The 12,726-nt window shown below is 36.2% G+C and overlaps 1 protein-coding gene across 2 annotated transcripts in view; it reads right to left on the reverse strand.

The window, feature by feature from the left end:
* prkcq (protein kinase C, theta) overlaps positions 1-12,060 on the reverse strand; it is a 29,064-nt gene extending 17,004 nt beyond the window's left edge. The window contains exons 1-2 of one of the 2 annotated variants that reach the window (XM_026923669.3): positions 11,939-12,060; positions 3,710-4,285 (exon numbers count right to left, since the gene is read on the reverse strand). In XM_026923669.3, the coding sequence (XP_026779470.3) occupies positions 3,710-3,827 (118 nt within the window). In that variant the 5' untranslated portion in view covers positions 3,828-4,285; positions 11,939-12,060. Of the gene's footprint in view, positions 1-3,709; positions 4,286-6,187; positions 6,276-11,938 lie in introns of those variants that run through there. The other variant, XM_053241895.1, reaches the window with a different exon arrangement.
* Positions 12,061-12,726: the final 666 nt, after the last annotated feature.

A 12,726-nucleotide genomic window follows, 5' to 3' on the forward strand; every position in this document is an offset into this window, starting at 1 on the left:
ATAACCAGATCAGTAAGATGCAATGAGATGTGAGTTTGCAGTGGCAGGATTGCCACCACACAGATCCAGGGTCCCTGGTTCGATCCACCTTAGGTTACTCTCTGTCTAGAATTTCTGTGTATGTTCTCCCCATGTTTGTATGGGTTTTCTCTGCACCTATGTGTGTGTTTCCATGGTGCCCTGTGATAGACTGGCATCCAAAGGTGTGTCCCCACCTCGCAGCCAGTGTTCCTGGGATTGGCTGATTCACTGCAATCTCGACCAGGATAAAGCAGTTACTGAAGATGAATGAGATGGAGTGAAGAAGAAATTTAGATTTGGGCCACATGTGCTGTCAAGGTATGTTCATGCACAACAGTCTCTAGAGTTCATAAAAAATCATGAAAAACAAAAAACATCCAGTGAGCAGCAGTTCTGTGGGCAGAAAGACCTAGCTGTTGAGAGAGATCATAGGGGAATGATCAGACTGGTTCGAGCTGACAGGATGGCTACAGTAACTGAAATAACCACTCTTTACAACCATGGTGAGCAGAAAAGCATCTCAGAATTCACAAAACATACCTTCAGGTGGATGGGCTACAATGGCAGAAGACCACAACAGGTTCCACTCCTGTCAGCCAAGAACAGAAATCTGAGGCTACAAAGGACACAGGCGCACCAAAACTGGACAGGTGAAGACTGTTAAAATGTCACCTGATCTGATGAATCTCAAATTCTACTGTGACACGTAGATGGTAGGGTCAGAATCTGGAGTCAACGGCATGATTCCATGGACCTGGCTTGAGTCAACAGTACAGGCTGGTGGTGTAATGGTGTGGGGAATGTTTTCTTGGCATATACTGGGCCTGTTAATACCAATCAAGCATTGTTTGAATTCCACAACCTCTCTGAGTATTGTGGCCTCCCCACTCACCAATCCAATGGAGCACTTTTGGTATATGGTAGAACAGGAGATTTGCAGCATGAATGTGTAGCTGACAAATCCACAGCAATTATTTACTACAGTCATATCAAGATGGACCAGAATCTCAAAGAAATGCTTCCAACCTTTTGTGGAATCCTTGCCATGGTATGGAAATTTGGTAAACTATACCCAGCCCTAGTTGTAGGGTTTTACATAGAAACAGCTCTTTACAGAGTTACCTCAGAAGACAACAAAAAATTCAAAATATTTTCTTCTCAATTTTCACACACACTTTCATTCTTTCACACATACAAACATGTTGTACAAAAACACATGATATAAATTGTCTCTCCTTGCTTGACATCCCCATATACTAAGTTTAACATTTTCCTGTCAGTCTTATTTTATTGGTTTCTGCCATGTGGCTTGTCACAACATCAAAACAAACGCCAACATGCTCAACATGACCTACTCTGATTTAGAGGGGAATTTCCCGAACATAGGAGTCCTTCTGTGTCTCTAATATGGAATATTTCTTCACCTCCTCAACTCTGCTTGTTTAGCCAAGTGTTTTTTTTATGGCATATTGCACTTAGTATGAGTATTTCTAGTGTGTTCATTTTCATGTTACAGACTGATCTACAGTTTTATCTACAACTTTACATAGTTATGTGCATACTTACTATATATATATATATATATATATATATATATATATATATATATATATATATATATATATATATATATATATATATACTTTCTATTTATTACCAAAACCCCAACACCCATGAAGCTATGGGAAAGAAATATTCTTCCTTGCACAAGTCAGCCTTTCACATGTGTCAGCATAATTATAGATTTGCCAAAAGTTAAGTCAAGGGAAATTACAATTATAAGGCCATGTTAGATATTTTCATTGCTTTGATATGAAAAGCATTCAGTTGATTTTTAAATTTTTACATTAATTTGCTCAAGCCCAAATACTTAAAATAGATTTTTCATGTGTTGCACAGTGCAGGTGTCCAGTTATTTGATGAAAAAAAAGTTACTATTGTTTGAAATGGAGTTGTTAAGAGGACCACTCTTAGCCTTCAGTAGTTTATCAAGACGATGCAGAAATATCCAATTTTCACCACTTTTTTTTTTTTTAAGGTAGACCCTGTTGAATATCGTGTAGCACTACTGCTTAGAATAACACTGAATTCTAAAAATAACCAGTAAAGGAGTTCTAATCTGTATTTCTTACTTATTTTCATTTCCATTTTTAAAATTGTTTTTGAAATTTTTGAAATGTACATTTTCCCCCAATTTGGTCATTTGCCAATTCCTACACACTAGCTCTCCACATCACATGACAGCTATGTATCGGTGAGGAAGCCTAACCTATGCCTCCTCAGAAGGATGTGAAGCCAGCTACTGCATCTTTTCAAACGGCTGCTCATGCTGCCTCACAGGACAGCTAGACACACTCTGAGGAAAAGTGGTATCTACCCTTTTCCATATACATGATTGGCTGGCTCAGGCTTGCGCTACTGTTTTGCAGGTGGATAACAGAACTGAAAAAATGATCTGCTCTAGTGGGTTTTGTATACTATGGAACAGAAACAAGCTTAACACAGGTCATGTCAGTTGGTAAGGACGGCAAACCCTTTATATGTGCTGCAAAAAAACAAGTATGAATACTGCCATTCATTTATTCTGTTTCTCTTATTATCCTGGTTTTCTATTATTAATTTTATTTTCTATTATTATTTTCTAGGTTTATTATTATAAATCTAAAAGCTTATTAGGTTTAATGGCAGTGGTAGGTACAGTAGGCTGCAAAAATATTGTTGGTTTGGATACACTCTTTCATTTCTTTTTTAAAATTTTTAAATCATTCACCCTTCTGTGTGTGTACTTATTACTTATTATCAAAAACACATGAATGCAATGTGCATTGTACTGTATATACAGTGACAAATTACAGGAAAAAACAAAAAAATGTGTCTAGGTGTCTAGACTGTGTAAGGTGTTGGGCCACCACTAGTTGCCAAAACAGCTTCACTGCACCTTGTCAGCAATTCTATACTGTACCGGATGGATGAACACCATTCTTTCCGAAGATATTCCCTCAACTGGTGTTTTGATGATGGATTTTGACACATAGGTGTTCAACTGGGTTGAGATCTGGTGTCTGTGTAAACTGTAGAGACTTTTGTGCATGAAAATCCCAAGGGAGCAGTTTCTGAAATACTCAAGCCAGCCTGTCTGGTACTGACAACCAAGTTATGGTCAAAATCACTTAGATCACATTTTTTCCCCATTTTGATGTTTGATATGAAAACTGGATAATTGCATGGATGAGCAGGTGTTCAGGTGTTCCTATTAAAGTGGGCAGTGAGTATATTTTTGTAATACTGATCAAATCACTCAGTGAGCCCTCGTGCCCTGTGGATGCCTTCACAGTATAACAGACCCACTGGTTTTTATTTAATTTGTCACCAGGAAGTGTACACAGGGTTCCTTACGGAACTCAGTGTATACTTCCACATTTCATGTTCAAACCTCAAACACACACACGCACACACACGCACACACACACACTTTGACATAATTATTAATGCAGCTATGTTTACTAGTAATGCTCTGTATATACCTAAATCTAACCTAACCCTTAACCTCAGTAACCAAAAGAAAATATTTTGAAATGAAATCTGTAAAATCACAGGGTTTTTTTTTTTGTGAAGACCAGGTCCTTTTTGGTCACAAAGGGCTACATACTGTATGTGTACACACACACACGAACACACACAGTCATACCTGTCTCTACAGCCTCCTTCATGTAGACAGCACAATACGGGTTGAGCACCTCTTCATGGTACGCAAGTCCCGGGTCCATCTCAAAGCTGGAGAAGCCGATCCTCAGAAACGGAGACATGATCTCACACACTCAGCTTCTCTTTAGCATTAAACTTCAGCGCCGGTGTATTATGTCAGATTCCCTCAGCAGGGCTGATCGCAGCAGTGCCCTTCAGATAATCTTGACAATGCCAGTAAAGTCCATTCCTGGATTTATGTAACACAGAAAGATTCCAGCAGAAGATGAAGTTTTAATACAGTAGCACCCACAAAAGTGTGTGTGGGAGCATCTGTGCACGTGTGTATTTCTGAGCTCAGAGAACTGGCTTGGTACAGCGACCCCTCCAAGAGTAACTCTTCTGCTGGACTGGGAGTGTGTGTGGGAGTGTTTATGTGTGTAAAGGTTTAGGAAATGTCAGTTTCTGATCCGCCTCTGTGCCCTTCTGTTTTGGGTAGAGTTGTGTAGAGAAAGATGGTGTGAGCACAGATGATTAGTTCCCCAGATCTCGATCAACCTTTCTTTATCTGCAGAGAAGCCTGAAAAATGGGAAAATAGATTCAGTGCTGCAGTGCACTTCATTATTTTTCACCGATGTAGCTCGTTGCACAAAAGAGCATTCTAACTAAATCAGTATCAGATGCTTTTTGTTAAAAAGTGTGTTACAATATGAGTGTTCATAGGAATATCTACATAATATATGATCTACTTAATATCAAGAGCTAGGAAGTGGTCTAGCCAAATAAAGTGAAAGCGATGGGACAAGATAATAGTCTATAGCTCACCTACTACACTTTAACTACCAGTAACTGGACTTTCAAAATAAAATGAAAATAAAAAGATACAAGTTGAGAGTCTATAGAATGTGTATAGATCTACTAAACATCAAAAATCATAAACTGTTAACATATTATTTAAAACTATAGTTCATAAGCTGATTGATGACTATCATCTTACAGGTCGTTGATGGTGAACAGATGGTTGAAACAGATGGTACAAAATAAGTGTTACCAATTGTTCTTGAATAAATGTTTAGGTATATATGTTTTTTTTTTATCAAACTGTTCACACAACGTACACCTTATCTCAATGAAATAGGAGCCTCAAGTATTACAGTCCACCTTATGTAGTGCCATGAAAAAAACACAGTGCCCTCCTTTTTTCACAACCTGGAATTTGTATCAAACTAAGAACTTTCATTATAATCGGATTAATAATGAATATTTTATTCAATAATTATTGAATAAGACATTCATTAAGTAAGTAAAGATCAAAACTTGAAATGACAGCAAATACGTATTGAATAAAGGGTCAGCGAACAGTGCCTTCAGTCACAGCCACTGACTTTAAAATGAAGTGAACTGAACTCGGAGTTGCCTGAAGATAATTGAGATGGTCTTGTATCCATAGACACAATTTTTAAGTGCTCATAGTACTTCATTTTGATTTGTTCTCTGGATGGAGACTATAATACTGATAAACCTCACAAAGAGATGGCTATTTATGCTTGTGAAGTAACTTAAAACAGCGCATACAAAATTTTATTACACATGAGTTGGCAGATTGAGTGAGTTGGCAAGATATTGTGTTGCACAACAAGTCTAGTCTTACAATAGCATGTTTTTACATCTTATTAATTGTTCAAAGGATTTTTTAATTTATTTTTTATTTGACATAGTACACATCGTTTTATAGAAACGTTTTTTTAATACTATATTTGAGATATGAGACAATATACTTGTCTCACTGTAATTCAGGGGCTCCAAACACAAGACTACATAAACTACAGATAATATGACAATTTTGCAAAATTACAGTTAACATAAAACCAACAGACCAGTATATTTCACAACACAATACACAGTAATGATTGATGCAGACTGATACCAAATATAATTATCAGCTGAAAAAATGTGTAATTGTGAAATTGCTTGTTAGTGGGCTCCCTGGATTGAATCCTATGGTGTTATATTGTAGGTTTGTATCCCTTCATAAGGCATTAAAGAATTTAAAGTAGCACTACTAATCTGCTTAAAGCCTTGGTGTTATTTATTTTTAATAGTGCAGCAGGAACAGGAATGGTTCCAGATAGAGATTGAGCTGAAGCTTTAAAACTTTGTAAAACTTTCTTTGTCATTTTCACAAAGACATACTTTTAATACACAAAAGGGCAATTCAAGATCACCAAACCTTTTAGTATGACCACATACACTGTCCACTGAGAACAAACCATGCTCATGTCTCAGAAAAAAAAAAAAGCAAACAAAGATATAGATTCATAAAATCTATGAAAGCTCATTCAGATTCAGGTGACTAGCATAGAAAGAAGAAGTTTTTTTCAGTTTCAGAAGAACAAATCAAAAGAACTAATACAATTCAGGAGTTACATAAACCTTAAAATGATGTTGATTAATAATCTATGCAAAATTTAAAGAGCTTACCTAAAAAGGCTGAGTAGCCCTAAGAAAATTTTTAAAAACCTGCTTGGATCAATAGAGTGTGAGAGAGAATACAGGTTAGAAAGTCAGGAGAGAGAGAGGGAAGGCAAGATACCTATTAATAGATGCGTAATACTAAACTACCACCAGAACTGCCATTTGCCCCCAGTCCAACTCCCATCTAACTTTACTGCACAGCTGTGTATGCATAACGTGACCACACGTTATTCTCTGTGCACAGACCAAAACACATACAACAGTGGAAATGTCTGACTTACTTTTATCACCTGAGTGGGCATGATCCAGTTGACTTTTATCTAGTGATCTAAGCCACCAAAGTGAAGCCACCCTTTTAACTTTCCATTCCACATAGCAGAGTATTAGAGTATTAGGAACACAGCCCCACACAGCTTTTCAAATAAAAAGCAATAATTTGGCCAAAAATGAAATTATGTTTGTCGCAAATGCAGCTAATTAGCCAAGACACGTTTTGTGTACAGAGTTAACTTCTTTAGCTAAAACAACTAGCTAAACTTACCTCAACATGCGTTTTCAAATTAGATGCCTTCTAGAGAGGCATTTTATACCAGTCTTAGCTTACTCCAGCATATTAAAATGTAGGCCAGGGGTACTCATCCTCAAGTTCTACACTGCAATCTGGTGACTTATCCATATTCAGACACACACGAATAGCTATAGCACTAACTACATTGTGTGTAGATGACAAATTGGCGTTCTTAAAAGTTTACTTTCTACATTGATGAATTTGACTGGATGCTAGAAACTGAAATGTGCATAAAATGCGAGGGAGCCTGTTCGATTGACGTATAGGATACAGCCACTGGCTGGATAAGAAGAAGAAGCTTTTAAGACTTGTAATGAGTTTGTAATTTCTTTCAAATGTAATGAAGAAAACAAGCATTCTGTTTCAATAACACTCAAGTACAGTATAAATACCCCAAACTACTACTTAAATATAATAACAACATACAATTTCTCTAGTATTTTCCATCCCTGCACACACAGGAGGAGTAGTAGTAATGTAGTCATAAAGCTGCCCTGAACCTAGCTGCTCCATCAGCTAATAGCAATGTTAGCTCAATGGTTAGACTCCAGACTATTTATAGGGAGGTTGTGAGTTCAAATCCTAGTGCTGCCACTGGTGGGTCCTTGAGCGAGACCCTTAACTCCCACCTGATAATCTCAATAGTAAGTTGCTTTGAACAAATAGTATCTGCAAAAAGAATATGCAATATAGACAAGCCCGGTCCAGAGACCTGGCAGGCTGTTCTATTACCCACAGGACTACCTTGTTCCTCTCCTAATGCCTCTTATACAGCTCCAAGGTAAAAGCAGAGTCAGTGAAAATGACACATTACATTAGGCATACTGTCACCAATGTCTTAGTAGCCTCCCTAAGTAGTTGGAGGATGTGAAGAGCAGAAATCAGACACATACACATAGTATCTGCTGTGTGGGAGTATTGGAGGATCACATTGTACAGGCACTAGCACCCACACACAAGCATGCGCATACATACACATTCACACATATGTGGGTGGACTACTTTGCGACTTCTCCAACTTCTGACTTTTGTTGTGGTGCTCAACTTATTTTACATATTGATGGTTTGGCTTTTAAAAACATTTTCACATTGCGAGACCATACATGCTTTGATGTCTGCCACTTCCTGTCTTTATGTAATAATTCAAACAACATACTTCCTGTGCCAGAGAGGCACTCAGATGGAGTGAAGCAGACGTAGAGAGGTATAGAGAGAGAGAAAGAGAGAGAGAGGGAGCGAGAGAGAGAGAAAACAACTAGAAGCCCTAATGTCATGGCTCTGTAATTAGACCTTTTCTGCCCTTCTCAGTGCTATATTCAATATTTCATCAAATGCTTTTAAGTGAGTGAAGTCCAGCTCTAATCCTCCAGTTCAAATGTTCCAGTAGGGATCAAACATCAAAAACCTCTTTCATCAACTAACAAACACTCATACACAAACACACACACATGCTACTTGGCTTATCACAATATGCCCTGACTTGCCAGTCTGTTAGTTACTGGACTGGAAAAAACAAATCATCTGATATCTCAGTGTAGTGGGCAGGCTAATTTAGTCATTTTTAGTTTATTTTAGGTCTTCTCAAATTTTTTTTTAGTACATTTGCATTAGGGCGTAATAGATAAAAAGTTAGATTTCCAACCATTCATTTTCCAAGAATAAATTTACAGAGACATTTTAATTTTTTAATTGTAATTAAAGAAAGTAACATGTTCTAACAAAGTAGAGAAGTTTTTACTTTCATGTGGGCATGAACGAGCGCTCAGAAGCTCCCGGGACCAACAAAGACCATGTTGCGTGATGCATTTACAGCATTTATTTATGAAAAGCTGACAGTGCTGGTATTACTGTCTGTTTTTTTCCCCAGTGTTTTTTAATTTTTAAATAATTGCTGTTCAGGCCACGCCTACTTTGAGTTTAAATCTGAATACAGATTCAGATATGAATATATTAGGAGCACTAAACAGATACAGATAAAGATATACATAGTGCTGGTTGCATAGGGTAATTTTATATGTCAGTGTGTATGCATTTGTAAAGTCAATTTATCCCCTCCATATACAGTGGCGTCCAAAAGTCTGAGACCCCACTGAAAATCTGGGAAATAAAAAGAAGATTTTAGAATTTTGAAATATTTAAAACAAAGTAAATAGGTCCCTATTCAAATGTAAGCAAATTTGTGATATTGACCATGTTAACTGCTTTGTACAAAAGTTCAGATTTTCCTCATGCCTAATCTCTTCTTTTGAAGCATGTATTCTGACAACACTCTGAGGGATTTGATCGAAAATGTATCACAAGCTTTTGCACAAACTTGTGGAGTCCATGCCAGCTCGAGTGCACACTGTCATTAAAGGAAAAAGGGGATGTACCAAATACTAAGAAACTCTGAAATTCATGTAAATATTTCAAAGATTCTACTATTCACTCATGTTGTTGCCAATAATATAATTTGTAATGAAAATTCTTGTATTAAATTAGAAAGAATGCAAAATAGAAGCATTTTCACTAGTGCTCTCAGACTTTTGGAGCCCACTGTACATATAAAGTAACGAGGATTCAAAACAGCAGCTTCAGTAGAACATTACATGCAGCACATGCAAACTACACATAAGAACAGGAGTAGCATCAAGGTGGAATAACTGCACTGATTCATGTGACTGTGTGGGTGGATGTGAAGTAGAAATGCTTTTTTGCTACATTTTTAAAAATTGCACCTTGTGAGTGCTGTGATAGAGTCAGCAGCTAGTGCCAGCTACGCCTTTAATGTACCAACTTTAAAGCAACAGAAAGCCAAAACCTGACTTTTTAGATCAGCACCTGATAACATGGCAAATTTGTGATCATCATATAACTCTGACAGAAGATTGCATCAGCAGTTCTCAAACAGTGTTATGACTTTTATTCAATTAGCAGTAAAATATAGGTAAAAGGACAAATTTAAACTAAGGACATCTGACCATGGAGATAAGAAGACATAACATGCAAAACACTTAAAACATGAGCCAAGAATAAAGAGTTTCAGGCCTCCTGGAGAAGAGCATGCACTATTTTAATAATTGAGTGCTAGGAGAAAAAAAGTGGATGGAAACAGCATTTGACCTGCTTTGATGAATAATTTGATGAGTGAATTTTTCCACGTTCAACAGTCAACATTTTGTTGTAAGTCACACATTGTCACATTGTCACTGGGGCATTTTTGTTTGTTTTAATGGTCGATACCCAGTTGCTGATGAAAAGCTACTCTGTTATTTCAATGCTTTGGGGTGAAAAAATAGATAGACAGTTGAACAAATTTTACTTTTAAATGTATAATGGTAATGTGTTTAACTTTTATTTACATCAAGTTTAAAGTTATTGGATAGTAGATAGTTATACCAGATGAACACATAAAAATCAGGGCCTCATTTATAAAACATAGGCATAATCAGTTTTGATCTTAAATTTTATGGATTTGTTCTTATGTTAAAAGTGTAGTGCAAATGGAGATTCCTAAATCCTGAAACTAACGTGAAAATGTTCTTATACATACACAAGCTAAAAAAATGTGTACATAGGTTTTTTGTTATATAAGTAAGTGTAACAGAAGGAATTAATTAAATTCTGATTAATTAATAGATAGATAGATAGATAGATAGATAGATAGGTACTTACATACATGTATACATGGACACATATTTATATTTACCTACAAATAAACATTTATAAACTTTTTTTCTGCAAAACATCCAACTGTTTTCATTTCAAAACCTGTTATCAGTGAGTTAATTAGGATGTGACTAACTTGAACATGAACATGCAAAGAACATGTTCTCCAAGACTGACAAATTTCATTTGTAGAAAACGTATTTTGCTGTTTGCCCATTTTAACCAAGAAAATTACCTTTTTACTAATAATATACATTACCATATAACTAATACTTCTCCTGTCATTTATATAATGTGCATCCCACTATATAAAATATTTGGGGCATTCTCTTGGTGGAATTAATGAGCTCATTCATATCCGCACAACTTGAAGATGATTTGAGATTAATAAACCATAGGTATTTTTTGGAGAGTATGGACATTTTATAAATCATTTTTAGGAAACAGTCATACATCCACATTTAGGATTCTTTTTTGAACGTCTTTATAAATGAGGCCTCAGGACTGAGTCTGTAGGATTGTAAGATTTGGGTAAAAAAAAAAAAAAAAAAAAATTTGAAATTGAAATTTAAAAAAAAAAAACTGTTTAACTGTCAGAGAATGGGAGTTCCAAAAACAAAGGTACTATTCTAGACAAAATAATGAAGATCCATAAAAGCTTTTGGGGAATTGTTTCTTTTAAGAATGCAGATGAATGGGTCTAAGCTCTCACCCTACATCTCACCCCGGTAATTCTTTACAATTACTGATGATGACGATGTGGTGGTGGTAAAAAGGACAGCAACACAGCACAAGTTGAATCAGTATGTCTATTTTGTGCATCCATGCATGTTCTCCTCTGTATCTTCACTACATATTCCAAAATATAACTTTCATTTTTTTTTTCAAGGACAAAAACAAATCCTCACGAGAAAATATGAGAAACCCAATTAAAGCAAGTGATGATTAAGACTGAATTATATGCAGAAAATCTGGACTTCTTGTCTTCTTGAGCTCTAGAGCACTCTGCTCTGGATTGTATGGATTTTTGTGTTTTGGGTAGACCATGCTTATAAAATTAAATTACTAAACCTTAACACCTCACAACTCAGCTAAAAAACATTCCCCTCAAAACCAAGGATTACAGTGAAACATTTCCATATAAAGAGTATTTACATGCCATTCTCTTAAAAACAATCCAGTTCAGACCTTGAGTAAAGACCTTGGAGTAAAGAAGCAAATTTTTTTGGTGTAGTGATGTTTATGTGGTTTCCTGTAGTTTCCTGTAAGTGATGCTGCTGGAGAAAAGCTGTTACATATCGCCTGCACTGAGTTGCCAGCTTATTACTTAGACTGTGATACAACCAATAAACTGTCAACTTCATGTATATTTTTAACTTTCCGGTAACCCTGAATTCTAACTCAATTTGCCTACACAAAATGCTTACAATATACATTCAGGCCTAATTCTAATATTATCTATTAAGCTAGTTGTAGAAATTATACTGTCCACTTACAGCACTGCAGATGAAAAGCCATGGAAAAAGCAAACCACCACTTACCAACAGGAATGTTCTCCAAAAATCTCCCCGTATTTTGGAAAGCAGGTGAACTTGTGCTTCGCTATGCGAGGCTGAGTGAGTTTGTGAAGGCTGAGTGCACATGCACATGTGCAGAGCTGGAGGTGGAGCCAAGAAGTACACTTCCTCCAGGCAAGCAAAAAGCATAAAAAAGTGCAAAATATCACTTAGCTAAAAGTGTTTAATATTAAAAACTTTTTATCTTTCACTTTTTGCACTACAACTATCAAAACTAAATGTAAATGACAGACATCGAAGGACATGTAAGCACACACTTGCAAATTAGGACTATTAGGACACACATGCAAATGAGGACTTTTTTCTGTACAAAACAGAAATAGCTATACAGTTAAGTAAGTTTAATTAAATAAACTGAGTTGCTTGTATATCCCTTGTCGATTACTATACCTAAATAAACTAGTAAACTAGTTACACAGTGTATATATTCAGAGGATTTACAGAAACATGAGAAATGACCACATAAAAAATGACCTTGAATTTGAAGTGGCTAAATCACAGTGACAGCATTCCAAGAAGGATTATAGTTGTTTTGAAAGCAAAGGGTGGCCTTACTTATTATTAGGTCGTAGATATTAATATATTGTTACAGCTTTATTTCGTCCACCCCATGTTCACACTGAGGTTTTTTTTTATGTTTGATCCCTACTGGGTCATTTGAGCTTTAGTAGAAGATTAGACCTAGACTTCACTCACCTAGAGACATTTGATGAAGTATCAAATACCAAATATAATATTGTGTATGCGGAGTT

This window comes from Pangasianodon hypophthalmus, chromosome 18 (genome assembly GCF_027358585.1).
Source record: "Pangasianodon hypophthalmus isolate fPanHyp1 chromosome 18, fPanHyp1.pri, whole genome shotgun sequence".
Classification (NCBI taxonomy): Eukaryota; Metazoa; Chordata; class Actinopteri; order Siluriformes; family Pangasiidae; genus Pangasianodon; species Pangasianodon hypophthalmus.